Source organism: Sarcophilus harrisii, chromosome 2 (assembly GCF_902635505.1).
Source record: "Sarcophilus harrisii chromosome 2, mSarHar1.11, whole genome shotgun sequence".
Lineage (NCBI taxonomy): Eukaryota > Metazoa > Chordata > Mammalia > Dasyuromorphia > Dasyuridae > Sarcophilus > Sarcophilus harrisii.
Window position 1 is genome coordinate 634,548,562 of NC_045427.1, and position 20,148 is coordinate 634,568,709.

At 35.4% G+C, this 20,148-nt stretch overlaps 1 protein-coding gene across 1 annotated transcript in view; it reads right to left on the bottom strand.

Annotated features, from left to right (window-relative positions):
- Positions 1–20,148, bottom strand: part of MYPN (myopalladin) — a 100,638-nt gene that overhangs the window by 71,630 nt on the left and 8,860 nt on the right. Inside the window, exon 2 of the mRNA XM_003755025.4 lies at positions 12,670–13,584. Within this exon, the coding sequence (XP_003755073.1) occupies positions 12,670–13,580 (911 nt within the window). The 5' untranslated portion in view covers positions 13,581–13,584. The remainder of the gene's footprint in view (positions 1–12,669; positions 13,585–20,148) is intronic.

Below are 20,148 nucleotides of genomic sequence, written 5' to 3' on the forward strand. Positions count from 1 at the left end.
CTGTTTCTGCACTGATAGTGTTGGGAAAAGAAGCTTAAAGTGTTAAGTCTAATATTGTTTTTAAGCCATTTATTAATTGAATTGTTAGTACAAGATATTGATTGAGATTCTTTCAAATATGAGATTCTTATCCAGGGATCAACTAATTGACAAACTATAGAAGGAACTGGGCCATTTCAGAAATGAAATTTTTAGGGACAAATCCCTAAGCATGAACAACAACAAAAGAAAAACCTAGGAAGAAGCCAAGATGGCATAATCCTAAAGTATGAGGAGACCAGCATCTGGATCAAGGAAACCTCAGGCCCAAACCTTGCTTTAAGATCTGGATAGAGACATCTGATTGATGCATTGGAGGGCAGAGGTGGTATGGAGTAGATTAAAAACTGGATTTAGACCCAAAGTAGGATAGAGTCCCTGAAGCCAGGAAGACCTGGGTCCAAACACTTACTCTAACATATACTGGCTATTTGACTCAAGAGAAGTTACCTAAATTGTCAGTGGTCTAAAACTGGAAGTTGCAGAGAAGGACTCACCTGAATTGATAGAGAATTTCCACACTCAGAAATTCTCTGTACTAAGGAAATTACAAAATCCAGTCCCTATTCCTATTCTATTGATATTCTTGCTGTAAAGGAAAACAGCAGACAAAAAGATTTTGAAGTTAAGTGGAAGGATGGCTCATAGGTTCTCATGAAGAAGCAAATAAAGACTCTACTAGAATTTATTTTATCACATGCTCCAAAGCAACTAGGAACATCATTTCATAGGACATGTGGTCATCTCGATTTGTACTACCCGTGATAAACATTTGCAAAAAACCACTATAAGGATAAAGAATGTATTCACACACATCTGTTGCAGAGGATGAAATTCCACGAAGTATTCAATTATCCTTCTAATTTGAATTAATAGATACTTTAATACTTGGTGACTTCATTGAAAAGATATATATAGAGAGGAAAATGGCAAAAAAAATTCATAAATTCAGAACCCAAAGAAATAAAAGTATTGGAGACTAAATAGCCTCTCACCTGCATATCGCAAATAATTTTTTCAAGGAGAAAGCTTGAAGGTCCTAGGCATAAAAACACCAAAAATTGCATGCAAAAAATAGTAATTGATTATATTCTGATAGAGGAGAGAAGAAACATTTGGGAGGCAAATCAACTGTCTGTATAATAAAATCATCAACTTTTTAGAGTGAATATAAAAAAAAAAATCAAAACCAGATTAGAGTAATAAAATGAGAAGATATGGAATACAATTAAAATCGTTACAACACCAAGATAGATGATCACTACCATTCTTCAAGGAAGTCAACTGATATAAATCAGTCAAGAAAAGAAAAAAAGCCAAAAGGGCTTAGAAACGGCTTTATCTAAGAAATGCTTGATCTCTGATAAGCAGAAAGACAGCACTAAGAATAATTCTGGTTGGAAAATAAATTCATCTGTAAAATATTTCTGAGGGGGATGGTAGGAGATAAAACTGTGAGAAACAGTGAAAAGGGAAAACAATTTAGAGAAAGTTTGACAAGAATCTTAAATTAAGGGGCAGCTGGGTTGCACAGTGGATAGAGCACCAGCCCTGAAGTCGGGAGGACCAGAGTTCAAATTTGGCCTTAGACACTTAACACTTCCTAGCTGTGTGACCCAGTGCAAGCCACTTAACCCCATTTGCCTCAGCAAAAGGAAAAAAAAAAAAAAGAATCCTAAATTAAGCATGATTCCACTAAGGATATTTCAAGCTGAAAGTAGGAGAAGAAAGGATAATGGAGAAAAATAGAAAAGAACTTTAAAGCAAATAGTTTTATTCACTACTGATAGTGCAACTATCACATTTGAGCTCTGATATTAAAAAAAAAAAAAAAAAGCAAGGAGCTTAGGCAAAGCAACTGCACATATTTAAGTATATATATACTTAAGTACACACACACACACACACACACACACACTTATACAGGAGTTCTGTGCTAAAAATGCCATAATTTGGGAACCTCACCACATATGAAATTGATGAAAATATTACAGATTTGGGAAGATCGTGGCTATTATTAATATCAACAATTAATTCATATACTTACTTTCCTCTCACTATAACATTTTCATGAAAAAATTTACACAAAAAGTAAGGACATATTTAATGAAGATAGGAGAAGAGAATAGGAGGCTTTTTCTTTTTCTTTCTTTCTTTTTTTAGGATGCTTTTTCAAACAGTATCCTATAGCACAATAACTCTTTACTAGAAAAGAGTGTAAGATTTAACTGTGTCTATTGACTATAAGGAAAACATTTGATTCAGTAGAACAAAATGACACTTTAAAAGCTCCCTATTAACAAGATTTCTCCTATGTAGATGTAAAAATCACACAAAGTTTCTTGACTCAACAATGCAGATAATTTTGTCACAACAGAGAGATATTAGCCTATATTGCTGAGTATGTCCAGTGGAGAATCAAGATGAAAGAAGGGTTTCTTATAGTTGGTTAGATTTTTCAGATATTCCTAATTGTATATGATATTATGAGAATATCATCAAATCCTAGGATATTTTAGGGTCTCTAAATCAAGATCTAAAATCACTCAAAAATGTTCCAAATAAATATCCATTCAAAAGAAAGGAGGAAGAATAGGCTGGGTTGTATTTTGGTATATTCCACAGTGCTTTGAATGTCTTCAGAGTTCTTCCTGAAACAAAGGCCCGTATTTTTAATGCTACCAATGATGCAACATGGATTTGAATCATGGGATATGACAGTCTTTAAAGAATTGAAGTTATAGGTCACACAAAAGATAATAAATGGGGAGTGTATACTTCACACCACTATACATATTTGGATAGATCTGTAATCTTACCAGTGAAGATTCCTCAGTAGTTCTGATCATAACCCATTCATGACTTCCCATCTTGGGTGACTTTTACCTATACCCTCCATGCATAGATCTACCCAACATTCTGCTACTGGACTTCAGATCTCCTAGCATTATATGGATACTTGTGAAACACATAGGCTGAACATCAGTTATATCTTCTTCTTAGTAGAACATTGGGCAACCATATTTTTTTGTCACATGTAACAAAATTTTCCCTGTATAGTTCTTCATGAGAAATATGCTGTAGCTAAGAATTGTCAAATTTGTAGCCTCCTCATCCACCAAACTCCTTAGTGCAGCCTAAACCTGACTAATATGTAATTGGGAAATGCTTAACAAAATAAATAAAAATATAATATAGCACAGATATTGTTAATTTGTGGTTCTCTAAGTTAATATGAGGCCTTTAGGAATTTTTTTCTATTCGAGATTGACATCACTGCTATAGCTTATTCATATCCATTATGGATCTTTGCACTGAACTTTGAGTGATCTATAACTTTAATTTTTATGAGATTATAATATTCTGTGTCTTACATCTTTTCAGAGTCATTGGAAGAATATTGATATAAAAAAGAGGGAAAAAGCTTGTTTCAGGTAAAAGCCATATTAAAAATATAACAGAATTTCTCAAATACAATCTAGATAACACTTGCATTCAATTCTTGGCCTAGCCCATCATCTGTGATCTTACCAATGCAGATTGCTCAATAGTTCTGATCATAACCATCCATAACTTCCCATCTTGGGTGACTTTTACCTATGTATAGAGACGGATCAAGTGCATGACTTCTCAATCCAATTGAATATCGTGGGCTGGACAATACTTGACCCACTTTTTTGTTGATAGTTAGACTGAACCCTTTGGAGTCATTATTGATATAATTTAAGAGGCTTTGCTATTTTTCAGGATTTGATGTAATCAGTAAATATTATCTACAAATAGAAGAATTTGGAAGACCTTACATTACAAGAGAATACTTCTTTCTCTTGGATTCTATGCTGAAAGTTTTTCATGGTAAACATCTTTGGCAAACAGAGAAAGTTTGATGCTTCACTTGATTGCTGAATAAAGTTATCTCTGTAGTTGCAACTTTTAAGGAATCTTGTGTAATTTTTAAAACAGTCAAAGAAGACAGAGCCAACTAAGGTAGGGAAACCAGGATTTTACCTTATGGGGCTAATATTTAAAGAGTGCTGAAAGCACTTGTTCTCCTTTGACAAATAGAAACAAATGATCTAGTTAGCAAAAATTATTAGTTAAAAAGAGAAACCTATCAGATAGTCCCAATGTCTGACTATACTACACTGAATTCCTCTCTAATTCAGTACTACCCTCTTCCTAGTAGCAGCTTCTCCAGCAATAACCTCATGGTCGTTTTTCCAGGTTTTTTTTCTTTTCTTTTTTCCAGGTTCTCAATTTCCTCACTATCCTGCACTATCGTAGGTATTCTTACTTCATCGGGCCTTAAATCCTAAGGCCTGAAATCTCCCCTTGTTATGTTTTATGTTGTTTGATTAATATTCAGAATTACAAGATATAGCACTGATGGAATAGATTTTTTTTATGGTCTTACATATAAAGTCAGAATAAACAAAGCAAGATAGAGTGTGTCCCTTGAATTATTGAAGTCTCCTTAGCAGTACTGATAACCTTTTCTATTTTTATGCAAAATTTATGAAATCAGGATTTCTCAGAATAAGGATTGGAGATAGAGGCACTGAAAGCTACCTAGCCTCAAAGATTTCCTTTTAAATAATTTCCCTATCCAATCTTCTATATCAGGGTAAGGCATGAAGAAGAGGAGAGAGTAACTTTCTTGTTCATGCACAAACATAAGGCAAATAATCTACCTTGTCCCTCCCAACATTTGTATCTCTTGCACAACAAACAATATGGGACTTTCCAGGTCAGAATTAATGTCCATCCTATCCTACTTCAGTCCTAAAAGTCAAAAAGAAATATCTGGAGAAAACTAGTTGAGCCCTGATCCAGAAGCAATGTTCTATATTTTGCCTTACCACATTGATAGTCTGATCTATGGTATTAAATAAGAAGCAAAGAAGTTCTCAGATAAAATTCTTCTTTATATATACAGGCTATATAATTTCTCATGAGCAAACATTTGCCTCAACTCTAATCCTAAATTCTGAAGTCACAAGTTTTTAAGCAAGTACTGGATTACCTCAACTGCTGACCAGAATATCCCTATATATATTCCTTGATTAGAAAATAAAAGAAAATGCATACTTTTTTTGAAATATGTATAGATTACACAACAATCTCATGTGTCAGGAATATTTTCTTCAAGAAGAGAATTGGAAGATATACTAAAAATAGTTATTTAACAATAGAATTGTATCTTACAGGAGGGAAATGCATAATTGGGGATATTCAAGTAATTTCTGAAATAGCTTTTGATACACAGACCATTGACTTGTTAAAAAAAAAAAGATGAAAATCAGTACCAAATTAGAAGGAAGAGAATTGAATTCAATATTCACTTGTTAAGCATTTACTATACATAAGGCAATGTGCCAGACACTGGAGGTACAAAGATGAAGGACAAAGTAGTCCCTGACCTTGTGCTGCTTAATAAATGTTTACTGATTATTTAATAATGTGGTAGGAAAATAAAGCATGCATACAAATATCAATGATAAAAGTTAGAATGTGACAAATAGTTAGCAGAAGTCCAATATAGAGGAATGAGAGCTTTGGAGGGAAATCACTTCTAAATGGGAATTTCAGGGAAGACTTCAAGGAGAAAGCAATTGCACTAAATCTTTGAGTAGGAAAACGATTTCAGCAAGCAGATCCAATGAAAAAGTCCTTTCCAAGAATGGGGAAGGAGATAGTCTGTGCAAGGGGGGAGAGGGCATAATAAGGTGAGAAATTTTTCTGGCGAGTATGTACCAGAGAGTAATATGGAATACTGCCTACAAATATGTCTATGTCTCTCTGTCCTGAAGAGAAAAATTCCTTCCTTGACTCTTCCATCCCCATTAATTACCCTACTGTATCTCCTCTGCCTTAAACTTCTCCAAAAGGCTAAAAAGGTTTCCTACAGTCTTTTTCTCCTCTCACTTTCTTCTTAATCCTCTACATTCAGCTTCCGATCTTATTATTCCATTGAAACTACTCTTTCCAAAATTACTAATGATCTCTTAGGTGCCAAATCCAATGGCCTTTTTGCAATCCTCATTCTCTTTGACACATCACTCTCTTCTTAACACTCTATATTCTCTAGGTTCTCAAGACACTACTCTCTCCTGGTTCTCCTCCTCCCTGATGGCTCCTTCTAAGTCTCTTTTGTTCAGTCTTCTTCCATATCATGCGCTCTAACAGTAGGTGTCCCTCAGGGCTCAGTCTTGGGCCATCTTCTTTTCTTCCTCAGTACTACTTCACTAGGTGATTTCATCAGGTCCCTTGGGTTTATTTACCATCTCTATGCTGATAATTCTCAAATATACCTTTCATTCCTTGATTTCACCTGATCTCATCAGCTCCCTTGGATTTATTTGCCATCTCTATGCTATGATTTTCAACTCTACCTTTCATGCCTCAATCTCATCTCCAACTACTTTAGACTTCTTGAACTGGATGTCCATCTCAAAAAGACATCTTAACTCAATATGTTCAAAACAGAACTCATTATCTTCCCTCCTAAAACCCTCCTAATCTCTTATCTTCATTGTTACTCTCAAGGGTAACATCATCTTCCCTGTCCCTAAGACTGACAATCTAGAAGTCATTCTAAGACTCCTCACTATCTATCAGCCAATCTGTTATCAAGATTTATTGATTTCACCTTTGCAACATCTTTCAAGTATACTCCCTTCTCTATTTTGCCACCTATGACCATTCTAGTGCAGGCCCTCATCATTTCATGCCTGAAGGGTCTATAAATTTCAAATCTCTACCCATTTCATTCCATCTTCCATTCAGTCACTAAAGTTACTTTTTCCAAAGTGTTAAGTCTGACCATGTCACTCTCCTACTCAACAAACTCCAGTGGCTCCCTATTGCCTCCAGGAACAAATACCAAATGCTATGCTTGGCATTCAAAGTCCTTCTTACCCTATCCCTCTCCTATATAATCATTTTTATTATACATCACTACCTAACATATACTCCTTGATCCAATGAGCACGAGATTCCATCTCTATCTCTTAGCTCTGGGCATTTTCTCTGGCTGTTTCCTTTATCTGAAGTTCTCTCTCCAATTCCTACTTACTTCCCAGGTTTGCTTTAAGACCCAACTAAAATATAGGAAACCTTTAATTCTAGGGCCTTTCCTCTGCTAATTATTTCCTATTTATCCTGTTTATAACATGTGTGTGTACACATGTGTGGTTTTTGCATGTTATCTCTCTTCTTAGATTGCAAGCTCCTTGAGGAAGGGACTTTTCCTTTGTTTCTTTTTGTATCCCCAGTGCTTAGCAGAGAGCCTGGCACATGGCTGGAATTTAATAAATGCTTTTTAATTGACTCATTAAAAAGTAGATTGAAACCAGATTGATGAAAGCTTTAAAGGTTCAGATAAAGTGTCTGTATTTTATCCTATAAGCAACAAAAAGTTATAAGACATATTTGAGCAAGAGAAAGACATGGGATCAAAAAATTATAGATTTAGGGCTAAAAGAAACCTTGAAGATCATTTAGACAAATTCCTTCATTTTACCAATGAGGGCCAGAGAGAAGAAGTCACTTGCTCCCTTTCTTTTGCAGTAATTTTTAGGATGAGTTGAGGGAAGAAAGATAGGGTTGTTAGGATATTAGTTATGGTATAGTTAGGATGCTGTTAGCCATATGACAGAGGGAGGGAAATGGGGGAACCAATGCAACATGACTTGGGAAGTGATTGGATGTTGGAGATGAAAAAAAGGGAGAGTCAAAGATGATCTAAAGTGCTAAACTTAAGTGACTAGCAAGATGGTTTTGCCCTTAACAGAAATAACAAAGTTAGGAAGGAATAAGTTTTAGTGGGAAGATAAGGAGATTGAGACACTCCTGAGACATTCTGGTGGAACTATTTAGGAACTACTAATGGCTGCTCTGGGATAAGAAGCACATGGAGGATGTAGATGCTAAGTAGCAAGCCCCAGCTTTGTAGAGAGAATGTCATAATCTCTCTGTCTGAAAGATGGACGTTGTAGAGATGTGAACCATATGCCTAAGTGGAGGAAGTTCTTGAACTTTAGCCTTTTAGAATGAGAAGAGTTCCTGGGTAGCAGCAGTCTGGGGACTACAACCTTAATTAAGTTTAAGAATTCTAAACTCCAGCTTTCCAGACAGAAAAAGGGAGTTCTACGTGGTTCTTTTCAACAATAAGGTGATTCAGGCCAATTCCAACAGACTTGTGATGGAGAATGCCATCTGTAATTAGAAAGAAGATTGTGGGGACTGAACGTGGATCACAACATAGTATTTTCACCTTTTTGTTATTGTTTGCTACATTTTGTTTTCTTTCTCATTTTTTCCCTTTTTGATCTGATTTTTCTTGTGTAGCATAATAAATGTGGAAATACATATGTTTAACATAGATTATTTGCTCTCTAGGGGAGAGAGTGGAGGGAATGAAGGAAAAAAAGTTTGGAACACAAGATTTTATAAGGGTGAAGGTTGAAAACTACCTTTGCATGTATTTTGAAAATAAAAGGCTATTATTTAAAAAAAGAATGATAGAAGAAAACAAAAAGAGAGTCTTAGGCAATACTAGGTTTTTGTGGAAAAAAGGAAAATCCATATAATCCCTGCATCTGGAGTTTCAGACATAACATGAAAAGAGTACTACATAACTACAAAAGAAAGGGAGAAAAAAAATTGGGCTTTGTCCTCCACCAATAACATAAGCTATTATGATAGTAGAAGGCTGATGGGAAGTAGATTGCCATTATAGCAATCCCAAATGTATTTCTCTTCTAGGGGAGTTCATGTTCTTGAGGCAGTACCATAAAGTTAGACATGTGTAGGTCTTTGGTAAAAGTAGTATTCACTGAAATGTTGGAGGCTTCCCTTCCTAGCAGCTCCAAGTTTGTTTCCCTTTATAAGTCAATCTGCAGGATGATGCTTTGAGTCCAGAAAGTTCTTGGGGGGAAGGTGGGACTCATTGACAGTGAAGTCAAAGGGACTACTTGATAAATGCTTTCATTGTCTTGAATAATTGTATAGGAAAAAGGGATTCTTTTACCCCCTCCTGTATAGACCTAGTTATGAGCTATATTCAGATATTTCCTAGAGACAACTAAGGGTAGGGTCAAAATTAGCCAAACAGATATGATTTGGGAATATGGATAATAGAATAATCACTTGAGAGAGTAGCAGAGCTCAACTGAATTTTTTGGGGGGTGGGGTTGGTTGTTTCTTTTTCTTTGGATAATATTTCAAGGCAGAGGGGAGAGATCCAGCAGAGAGGGAGAAAATGGAGATGGAAAAAAAAGTGTAAATAATGGAACAAGGTTCCAAAGGAGACAGAATGGGATGGGAACAATATGGCCTTGGCCACATTATCTTTTGAGACAGGACTGTAGGAATTTGAGAGAGCTCCTAGATTGTCTAATCTTACTATAGTAGGAAGCAAAATCATCAGCTAAAGAAAAGGATTATGGATCTAGAATTGGGAACTTGAGGAGGCAGTTTTGAAGCTGTATCTGCAGATCTAAAGAATCAATCAAAAGACAATAAAAAAATTGATGGCACAGCCTTGAAGTTCCAGTTGAGGTTTTGAAGCAATAATTTGTAGTGGATCCAATCAGCATAATTTTAAAACTTCACCATACTACCTTACTAGAGTTTGGGAATTAACAAGATAAAAATGGCAAAGGAATTCAAGGGTGAAAAAGAATATGGAAAATATGGTATGACTGAATTCCTGTTTTGCTTTTGCTTTTTTTTTTTTTTTTTTTTTTACCAAGGAGGATGATTTTCAGATTGTGAAAAATTATTGTTTGTCCTTCAGTCTCAAAGACAATCATGACATCAGGAAAATGATTGCAAGTGACTTGGATTTGAGTGAGAGAAGCCTGTGCAACTGCTTCAGGTTCTCTCCCAGTATCATCTGGGTCCAATGGCTAGATATAGATCAGGACTATTGGATATGTCTCTGGATACAGTGGGAAATCTTGGCCCTTTTTAAGCTAAGATGTAAGGTTGTTAATAAGTTAAGATCTGTGATAGTCAAACTGAGAAGTCTGATGGAAGCAATAGTCTATTCAGGGATTACAGATATGTAAAAAGGAAAGAAGGCAAAGAATGGCCCCAAACTAGGACAACTGCTGTTTACATTTACTCTAAGGCAATCAGGTCCAAAACAAAAACCAACTGGGGTTGGTCTGGGACCTTTCTTTTGGGTTTAAACTTGGTCCTTAAGAAATAAATCTGGCCCATGAACTCCAAGAAATGGAGGCAGAAAGAAAGGAAGAAAGAAGGGAGAGAGGAAGAAAGTGTGGAACTCAGGCAGTTAATCATCTTAATTTGCTTTAGCTCCCTACTATCCAGAAGAGGCCAAATTGACCTGGAAATCAGAATCAGGCAAGCAGGAGGTAAACTGAACACTTCTTAAGCTGAGCAATGTCATGAGGAGCAGCCCAGCTCACTCTGTGATAAAGGTTGACCAAGAATTGACCAAGAAGGAAGGACGCTAGCTTGTTACTCAGTCTTCAGTAGGGCAGCTCCTACTCACAGATTGTTGTTTGTCTTTGTTCTCAAAGACAGCTATGACTTCTGGGAGAGGGTGACTGTTTTGGTCTGAAGTCCAGAGCGTCTTCCCCTCCCAGATTGACTGTGAAAGATAGACTAAAAATGGATAATATGGATTTGGAATCCAAAGAGGTAATGCTAAGTGATTAAGATTTCCCTAAGGACATGAAGTATGGTACAATGGAAAGAGAACCGAACTTGTAGTCAAAAGACCTAAGTTTAAGTCATTCAAATTTTCTAGGCCTATTTCCTGTAAAAAGAGACCCAATGAATTTTAAAATCCTTTTATGCATTAACAGACTGATTCAATGTGGCCTAGAACTACATTACAAGATGCTGGAGTTAATGCTAGTCTGCTAAGCAACTGTAGTAAAAAGAGAGAAAAGTGCCATAGGACTGGTAGAGAGAAAAGAATGATACTTGATTTTCATATGGTATTTTAAGGTTTGCAAAACATTTTAGATTATAATATCTACAATATAGGTTAACATAGATTAGATAATATAGATGATCTCTTTTGAGCTTCATAATCACTCTGCAAAGTCATACTGAGAAAACTGAAATTTAGATTGGTTCATTGACTTGGTGAAAGTCATGCAGCTAGTAAGTATAAAAAGTGGGACTCAAACTCAGGTCTTTCTTGGTTGAGTCCAGAATTCTATGTACTACCAAATGTTGTTATTCCTAAGGTAAATCAACAAGCAATGCCTCCAATTTTTTTTTTTAAAGGGAAGAAAGTATATACTGCTAGTCTGATGAATTTCCAACTAGTTAAGCTTGATTTCTTAATAAAATTCTTAAATGGACCATTAGAGATCATTTTCAAGCCATCAGAAAATAAAAGGTTGTATATTTTAAATTACCGAGGGTTCATTTAGAACAAGTCAGCCAGACCAAATATTTCCTTTTTGTCAGGATTGCTAAACTAGTAGATTGAGGAAATGCTCTGGAGAAAACATATTTGAACTATAGCAGAACATTTAACAATGGCCAGACTGAATGTTTAAGTCTGATTTTAATTTAATAAAAAATATTGGTTAAGTATCTAAAAGGAAGACACTCTGATTTGAGATCTAATCATTAATTCCCTTTAAAATTTGGAATATTAGGGGCAGCTAGGTGAAGCAGTGGATAGAGCAGCAGCCCTGAAGTTAGGAAGACCTGAATTCAAATCTGGCTGTGTGACCCTGGGCAAGTCACTTAACCCCAATTGTCTCGGGGGGGGGGAATTGAAATATTCCTCTCATTTCAGTATTCCTGTCTTTCTTTAAAGCAAAATTAAATTTTAGGGGGCAGTTAGGTGGGGCAGTGGATAAAACAGCAGCAGTCCTGAAGTCAGGAGGACCTGAGTTCAAATCTAGCCTCAGACAATACTTCCTAACTATGTGACCCTGGGCAAGTCACTTAACCCCAATTGCCTCATCACCACCACCAACAAAATAATAATAAAATAAAATTTTAGGCATGCCTTAATTTCATAGTATATAAATGTGTCTGCACATATAATATTGCATACTACTTAACATAAATGGAATCTATGACTATTTCAATTCTTTAAAATGCCCATTAGTTAAGAAAAAGTATTTCCTGTTTATATACCTGGAATTTTAGATAGGTACTAAATCATCACTGAAGGAAGTAGGCCGTTAAGATATCAGTAGCAAGCAAATAAAATCAATTAAGTGTACTCTTGATAGGGGCTTAAAAGAATAAAGGAGCTTCTTTACAAATTAATCTTTTTAGGAGTGATACGCATTTCACTAACCTGATGTTAAAGGTAATTGATAATAATCAAAATTTGAAAGCATATAACAGTAACCCATTATATGGCTTATAACTTAGCTACAATATTTATCCTAATAAAATCATAGCTACAAATAACAATTTTCTTTTCTTCTCAGATTCAAAGAATATCACTAATTTTCAATGGATATTGATAGTAAATACATTCTTATAGCTACAGGCTTCAAGTTGTGCTTGTTTTATCATTAGAAATAACTTAATTTGATTATCCAATTATTCAAAACTCAGTCACAATAGAAATATTGGAATCGTAAGAAATGAATTTCGAAAATGGTGGGATATTTTTACCTTACTTGAGGTGGTGGGATTCCTACTACTATACAGTCCAACTGCACTCTAGTTCCTTCTGGAACTTCTCTGCTCCTTAGCTTCTGAGTAAAGCGTGGCGGTTGTCCCAGAGGCTCTTCATAGTACAAAGATGAAGGCGATGAATCCGGGGTGACATCAGCACTGGTTGTTTCATTGGCAACTCGTTCAATCTCCTGAAGTCTCTCAGCCTCCTGTTGTTCAAGGGCATGATTCACTTCATTATCTTGAGTGTCCTGAGGAATGGGGATGGGAATAGAAGATCTTTCTCGTCTTTCAGACAGACCAGAAAAGCCAGAACTGTTTTCCTGTGGGCCTTTACTTTGAGAATCCAACTTGCTTTTGTGGTTTTTGCAGGTGCGGGGTCTGATTCTTTTAGAGCTGTGGGCTTTGAACAGGGAAGATAGCTCTTCAATAAAATCAGCAGCCTTGTTTAGGAACACCTTTTTGGACTGGGTTTCTGAACTATACTGTGGCTTCTTTGTTTCCTGAGTACTTTCTTTGGAGTTGGCTTGAGTCTCGGGGCGATATTGGTAGAAGTTAAGATCAGAACTTGATTTAGTTGAATTTTTCACCTGATCCGAAGAAAGATGTTTTCTAGATTGGGAATCATCAGCTTTGCCCTCCATGGAATCTTGATTGATGGCCAGCCTTGCCAGATTGACACTTTCATCTAATTCTTCTTGACTCAGGAAGGCAGAAAGATCTGGAAGGTCATCTTGTCCTCCTCCTCCTCCTCCAGAAGCTCCAGCAAGACTACCAAAATGGAAAGGATTGGGGGTAGACTCTGCTCGACTTCTCTCAATGTTTCCTCGATGCCTGGTTTCAGCTAAATAGCTTTCCCTTAGAAGCTGAGATATGGAAGTGGAAGCTTCTATGTTGTCGTCTTGCATGCTGCTAATAAAGTGAAAAAAGAAAAAAGAAAAAAAAAACCCAGAATGATTTCAGGGGGGATTAACAGGGCTATATTTAATATTATACAATAGATTCTTAAGAACATAAATTCCAAATGAAACATTTTCTTGATCTAACTAGTGATGGTACCTAATTTATAGCAAAGAGAACCTTCAAAGGTCGAATTCTATGATCTTATAAATTATAAAATACATTTAAATGACATGATATTTAACTAGAATTGGAAACACAGAAATGAATTAGTCAACAAGTAACAATCATTTATTAAATTTATGTGCCAGGCACTCACCATTACAATCCTGTGATATGGTATTTCAAATCAATCAATCAGTAAACTTTTATTTAGATTTTCCTATTAGCCAGATACTGTGCTAAACCTGGGCATATAGAAAGAGACAAAGGAGTCCTCAAGGAGCCCACAGTCTAATGATACAATTATAGTGACAGGAAATGTAATTCTAGCCCACATATTTACTTCCATTGTACTAGAAATTGATTACAGTAATTACAGTTATGATATGTGGCAAATCTGAATCGATCCCTCTAGGGAATCTCTTTCAGGGAAGGTCTATTATATAGGGACTTTTATCTTTTGAACAAAACAGAAACAGGGTATATAAGTTTATTTTCCTCATCAGTAAAGAATAGACATTAACATTGTGCACTTCAGATACTTGAGGATTTAAAAATGTATAAATGTAAATTGGTTCTATATGATGAATACTAAATTTTGAATAATAAAAACTCTATTATAGGATTTCATTTTCCAAGTGCTAGTACTAACATTGAATATTTTATTATATTCAATATAACAAAGCAATACTTTGTTGTTGAATACTTTGTTATAAAGAAGTACTTTTGTACCTTCATGCCTTCATATAAAGGTGGAGTTTACTGATATGGAACAGTGCATATAATGTTATGCTTTTTCTGTATTGGTTAGTTTTGCTGAACTACTTCTCTCTCTCTCTCGCTTCTCTCTTTCTCTTTTTATTGTTTGTTATAAGAAATGAATGACTCTACAAGAGATTGAGGACAGGGATATATTGAAAAAAAATATATGATAAAAGACTTCATAAATAGGATCAATGCAATGGTTAATCCTGGTTTCAGAAAATAAAGAAATAACAGAACAGCAGGTACAGAATGAGATATGTAATAGGTGACATGGTTAATGTGTGAATTTGTTTTGTTTAACTATACATATTTGTTAAAATGTTTTTATTTTCCAGGAGGTAGAGGAGCATTATGGGAGACAGTGGGCAGGGGTTGTTACTGACATAATAGAAAAAAAGTGAAGATTTTTAAAATACAAAGAAAAAAGTGGAAGTTCGGAAGGGAACACAGGGAAGAAGGGCAGTGTTGATACTATTGTATTGTGTTAAAAAAAACTATAATAAAAACTTGTAGTGTTTGTTTTAGATTTAGATTATTGTTTTAGATAGAAATTTCTGTAATATCTTTTAGATATAGAAATGTAGGAATTGTTTTATTTTAATGTGATATATTTATAGAGTACTGAGATTGATTTTAATTTACTTGTGCTTTACTATTTACAGATTACTAGCTTTAAAACAACTTTGGTTTTATACTTATTCGGTATATTCTAAGTAAGCATTATAACAATTCCCATTTACAGTCTTAGGTCAAGTAACTTTGGAGGTCACATAACTGTTTGAATTCCAGATCTAGGGCTAGAATCCAAGTGTTATTTATTTATTAACAATTGCAACAACATTCTTTATGTATACAAACCATAACATTTCCCTTCCCTGAACAGAGAGTAAAATAAGATTTCCCCCCCCCCTCATTTATCAACAAATTTGTCCCTATAATCCATTAAGGAGTAAATGTTACCAAACTACATTTATTCACCTGTCATACTGCAGTTGGATTGGGGTCACTATTACTATTTTTTAGATCAAAAAATTCGAAAGTGTTCTGACTCTTAATTCAGTGAGTTTTTTTTCCCACCATATAAAAATGCAAACTAAAGTACTCAAAATTCTTCTGGTATTACCTTCCAAACTCATTACTAAAGTACACTAGAAAAGTAAAGTCTGCCACTTTTCAAACAAGTTTCCTTTCTGGAAAATACTTGAAGCCTATGAGAGTTGACCCTAAGAAGATTAGAAGGAAGATCAAGATGAGGCTGAAACAGTCAGTCATTAGTGGTGGAAGTCAAAAGGACATTAGCACAATATCTCCATAAAAAGTCAATTCAGAATTGTACCCGTTTGATTACCTAATTCATTGAACTCTTGGAAAATCTTGGGCAGTATTTTGCTTACTTGCTCCTTTGGATTCTGATACTGTCACACTTCTAAACTGGAATTCTGGAGCAAGCATCTGGCTCTTGGTTCTTGATTGACTGTTACTTAACGTCAAACCCTCCCATCCTCTTCCAATTGCATCTGGCCCCTCACTACTCTTCCAGGTTGCATTCACTCAGATCAGGTCATCCCACTGGCAATGAAGTTCAAGTCATAGAGGGCACTTCTTGGCAAATGCACTTGGCTTTGCCTCTGGGTAGAACCAGAGGAAACAATATAATCAATCATTATTTTACTATAGGCCACAACTAAAATACAATTAATACAAATATATTCATTTAGATCATCTCAATTTACTCATTCTGAATGATTTGGGACAATTTCTGTTGGATTATGTTGCCTTCTGATCTTGTGGTTCCTGACACAAGTAGGAAAATGCACTGAAGGTCTCAACAAGGACATGGTTATTAATGCCTTTTTAACAGTTATCATGAAACCCTTCAGTGTTCTTTGTGTTTACAACTTTGGGCAGCATGGCCTGACACACAAGACACAAGGAACTGAAACACACTGAGGGAAAGCTCCTCAGGAAAAGAAAAAGATCCCTAAAACAGCAATACTATTCTATCATGAAGAGGTATCATCTAGCTCTTGTTCTCTTATTTTGCTCTTGAAAGATCATTTTTGCACATATAATGTAGTAGAGTAGACCCAACCAATAAGTCTTATTCCTCTTAGCTTTTTGTATTATTTTCAGTTTGCAGTAGCATGGAAGAAAAGCTAGATGTTCATCAAGGCCACTTTTAGTAGTAGCTTTTTCATAACTCAGAGTTCAATTGTCTTACCTTCTTAATTGTGGCAATTATTTGCTTGAAATTTCTGGGAGTAATTTCTATTTGTACTTCTATTTTCTCTATCAAGGACTCTTCCCCTCTCCCCTTTTAAAAATAATGTTTTACAAACATTAATTCTTTTAATACATCTCTGAAGTAAATTTCTTATCTTATTTTGTACAAGTATTCATCTTGCTCTGGTGACTTAAGTACTTTCAAACTCAGACTTAATAGATACTCTACAAAGGTACCCAATAGATGCAGAGCAGAAATTCTGAATTTCTAATTTGGAAAATAATGTAATGTTTTTAGTTCTGAACCTATTTTGTTAAGAGTTTTCTGATAGTGGAAATCAAATTTACAGTACAGTAATTTTAGAGGAGTTTATTAAAGACTTTAATGGATCTTTGAATTACCTTGATTTTAGAAATTCAATCTACATTTATTGTGATATAGTAGAGAAGCATTATACTAGCAATTAGCCTAATGCTGATTGTGTACAAACTGGCACAGTGACCTTGTTGGACTCACTACTTTGGGGGGTCCTCTTGTAAAATGAGGGGATTAAGCTAAATGATTTGTAGGGTCTTTTTAAACCCTAAGATTCCATGACTAGATTGTTTCTGTTCCTTCTCCTTTCGCCCTTTTGGCAGTTGTACTATAAAACCCTCTCTGCCCTAGTCCGTTCTTTTTGGGGGAGGGGGGCAATTTGCCAGATTCCTAGAAGGTAATAGAAGGCTGACCTACATATTGGTCTACACATATTGGTTGCTTTTAGATATGATTCGAAGGGTGCCAAATGGCTCACCTATCTCTTACTGTCTCTTCCATCCACCTGCCAATGCCTGAAATTCCCATGATTAGAATCACTATTTGGGCTAATGTACTTGTCTTCAGAAAGCCCTGTTAAAATGTAAATATATTACTGAGGATATATGGAATATATTAACTCATTAACACCCATTGTTACATGATGATAACAAAACAATAGCTACATTTGTATATAGCATTTGCTATGTAGTAGGCACTGTAACTAAGAACTTTACAATTCTTATCTCATTTGATTCTCACAAGAACCTTAGGAGGTAAATCTTATCATTAACTCCATTTTACAAGTGAAGAAAATGAGGCAGACAGTAGTTGATTGACTTGCCCAAGATCACACAGTTAAGTGTCTGAAGGCAAATTTAAAGTTGGGTCTTTCTGAATTCAGAGCCATTTCTCCATTCACTGGACTGGCTGATGAATTTTGGTCATACAGATAATGGGGCCCTAAGGAAATGAAAATTTAAAAAAGGAAAACTTTGATAGGGGCAAGAAGAAGGAAAATAATTGCTTATGTTTATGTGGTCTGTTTCATGATTTATATAATGATTTCTTCCCAACAACTCCGTGAGGCCTTGGTGCCCCAAGAAACTCAAAACCATTTTATTTCTGCCAAGAGGAAACCAGCTTGGCTTTTCTTGGCCTGAGGGAACTTCAGAGAAGGCCAGGAGCTGATAAACTTCATTCAGACTGTAGCCACTCAGAAAACAAATGTTGTTACTTAAAAATAAATAAACTTAGAATTTTGAGCTTTATTGATAGTTCTAAGGAATAATGTTCAGTGAGACTTTGTGTATGGCTGAAAAGGAATACGATGGTAAAATTGGTAAGAATGTTTTTTGATTGAATGTTATCTTTGTGCTGTTTTAACAGAGGCCAAGTCCCTATCTTTGTGTTTGTTATTGTTGTTCAGTCCTGCCTGACTCTTCATGGCCTTATTTGGGGTTTTCTTGGCAGAGATACTGGAGCAGTTTGCCATTTTCTTCTCTAGCTCATTTTACAGATGAGGAAACCGAGGCAGAAGGGGTTAGATAACTTGCCCAAGATCACACAGCTAGGAAGTATCTGAAGCCTGATTGGAACTTTAGGAGTCTTGCCTAGTGTTCTATCCACTGCATCACCTGACCACCCTGCATCTTTTGTGCATAATGCGATTTAATTTTAGTGATAGAGGGTTGAGATTGTAAAGTCTCAGATTTCATTAATTCAGGATTTATGAAAATGGAAAATTTGATATTAATCTGGACATGGGCTAAACTTAATCTCATTGTTGTTGTTCAGTCCTGTCTGACTCTTTGTGACCTTGTAAACAAGAGCATGTCAGCTCTGTCCATGGGGTTTTCTTGGCAAAGATACTGAGTAGTTTGTCATTTCCTTCTCCAGTGTACTGAAGCAAACACAGGTTAAATGACTTGGCCAGGGTCACAGAATTAGTATCTGAGATGAGCTAGTTAGTTGCCACCTACAATTTAATCTCACCTTTTTATACTTCATGAAAAAAAGGATTTACTATGCTAATTAATAGTATAAATAATTGCCGCAGAAATCCTTAATCTTATAAAGAAAACAAAATTTAAGGTCAAGAAAAATATTCATTTATATGCAAACCATATGCCAATTCTAAAATTTCTTCTCATTTTTTAATAAAATATGCTTTGCTAGCTTCACTTGATTCACTATTTATATCTGAATATGCTCTTAGAGTGGTTGACCTAAGACTGAAGCTAATTAATTTAATGGAAATGACTGTAGCAAGAAGCCAAGAACAATCCCTGCTGGAGAATACTTTAAATGGGGTCACTCTACCCTTTGCATGGTCAGTAAATAAGTGAAATGAGCACCTTGGTGAGCCTAGTGAGAAAAAACAGCATGAAAACTGAGGGTCAGCAACCTAGAAAAGTTGTCGCAAAATATTCTTTACAAGAAAATGGATATACAGTGGATCTCTTCATCGATGAATAGATGGTAAAGGAAATCGATAGTTTTGTTAGAAGAGGACACAATACTTATTGTGTATCTAATTTATATTTTAATGTACTTAACATCTACTGGTCATCCTGCCATCTGGGGGAGGGGGTGGGGGGTAAGAGGTGAAAAATTGGAACAAGAGGTTTGGCAATTGTTAATGCTGTAAAGTTACCCATGCATATATCCTGTAAATAAAAGGCTATTAAAAAAAAAAAAAAGAGGATACAAGATGGATTTATTAGTGATTGAGATTGCTCATTTCCTTCATGAAACATGTATGAATATAGTTTATGTTTTGATCTCAGATGGTCCTTAACTTTTTGTCTGAGGCACTTCTAGTGCCAATGGATGTTTAGATAACAATAATTAAGATGTGATGAGAGTACTCTACCAATCTCTACATTTGTAGGAGGCTCTAGACAACATGCAACACATTCCCTTTATCCAAAAGGGATCTTTTAAAAAAAATAACAACATACACTACGCTTTTAGCTTGTTCAAGAGGCAAAATACAACTTTGTGCCTGGTGTAGTTTTAGGGGCAATTTTATGAGAAGTTTCCTAGTTATCCTCTATATCCTTTTTAAGTCATGAAAATGACATTGAGTTTTGAAGGATATAGTAATAGACCACACACTTGGCCAAGTT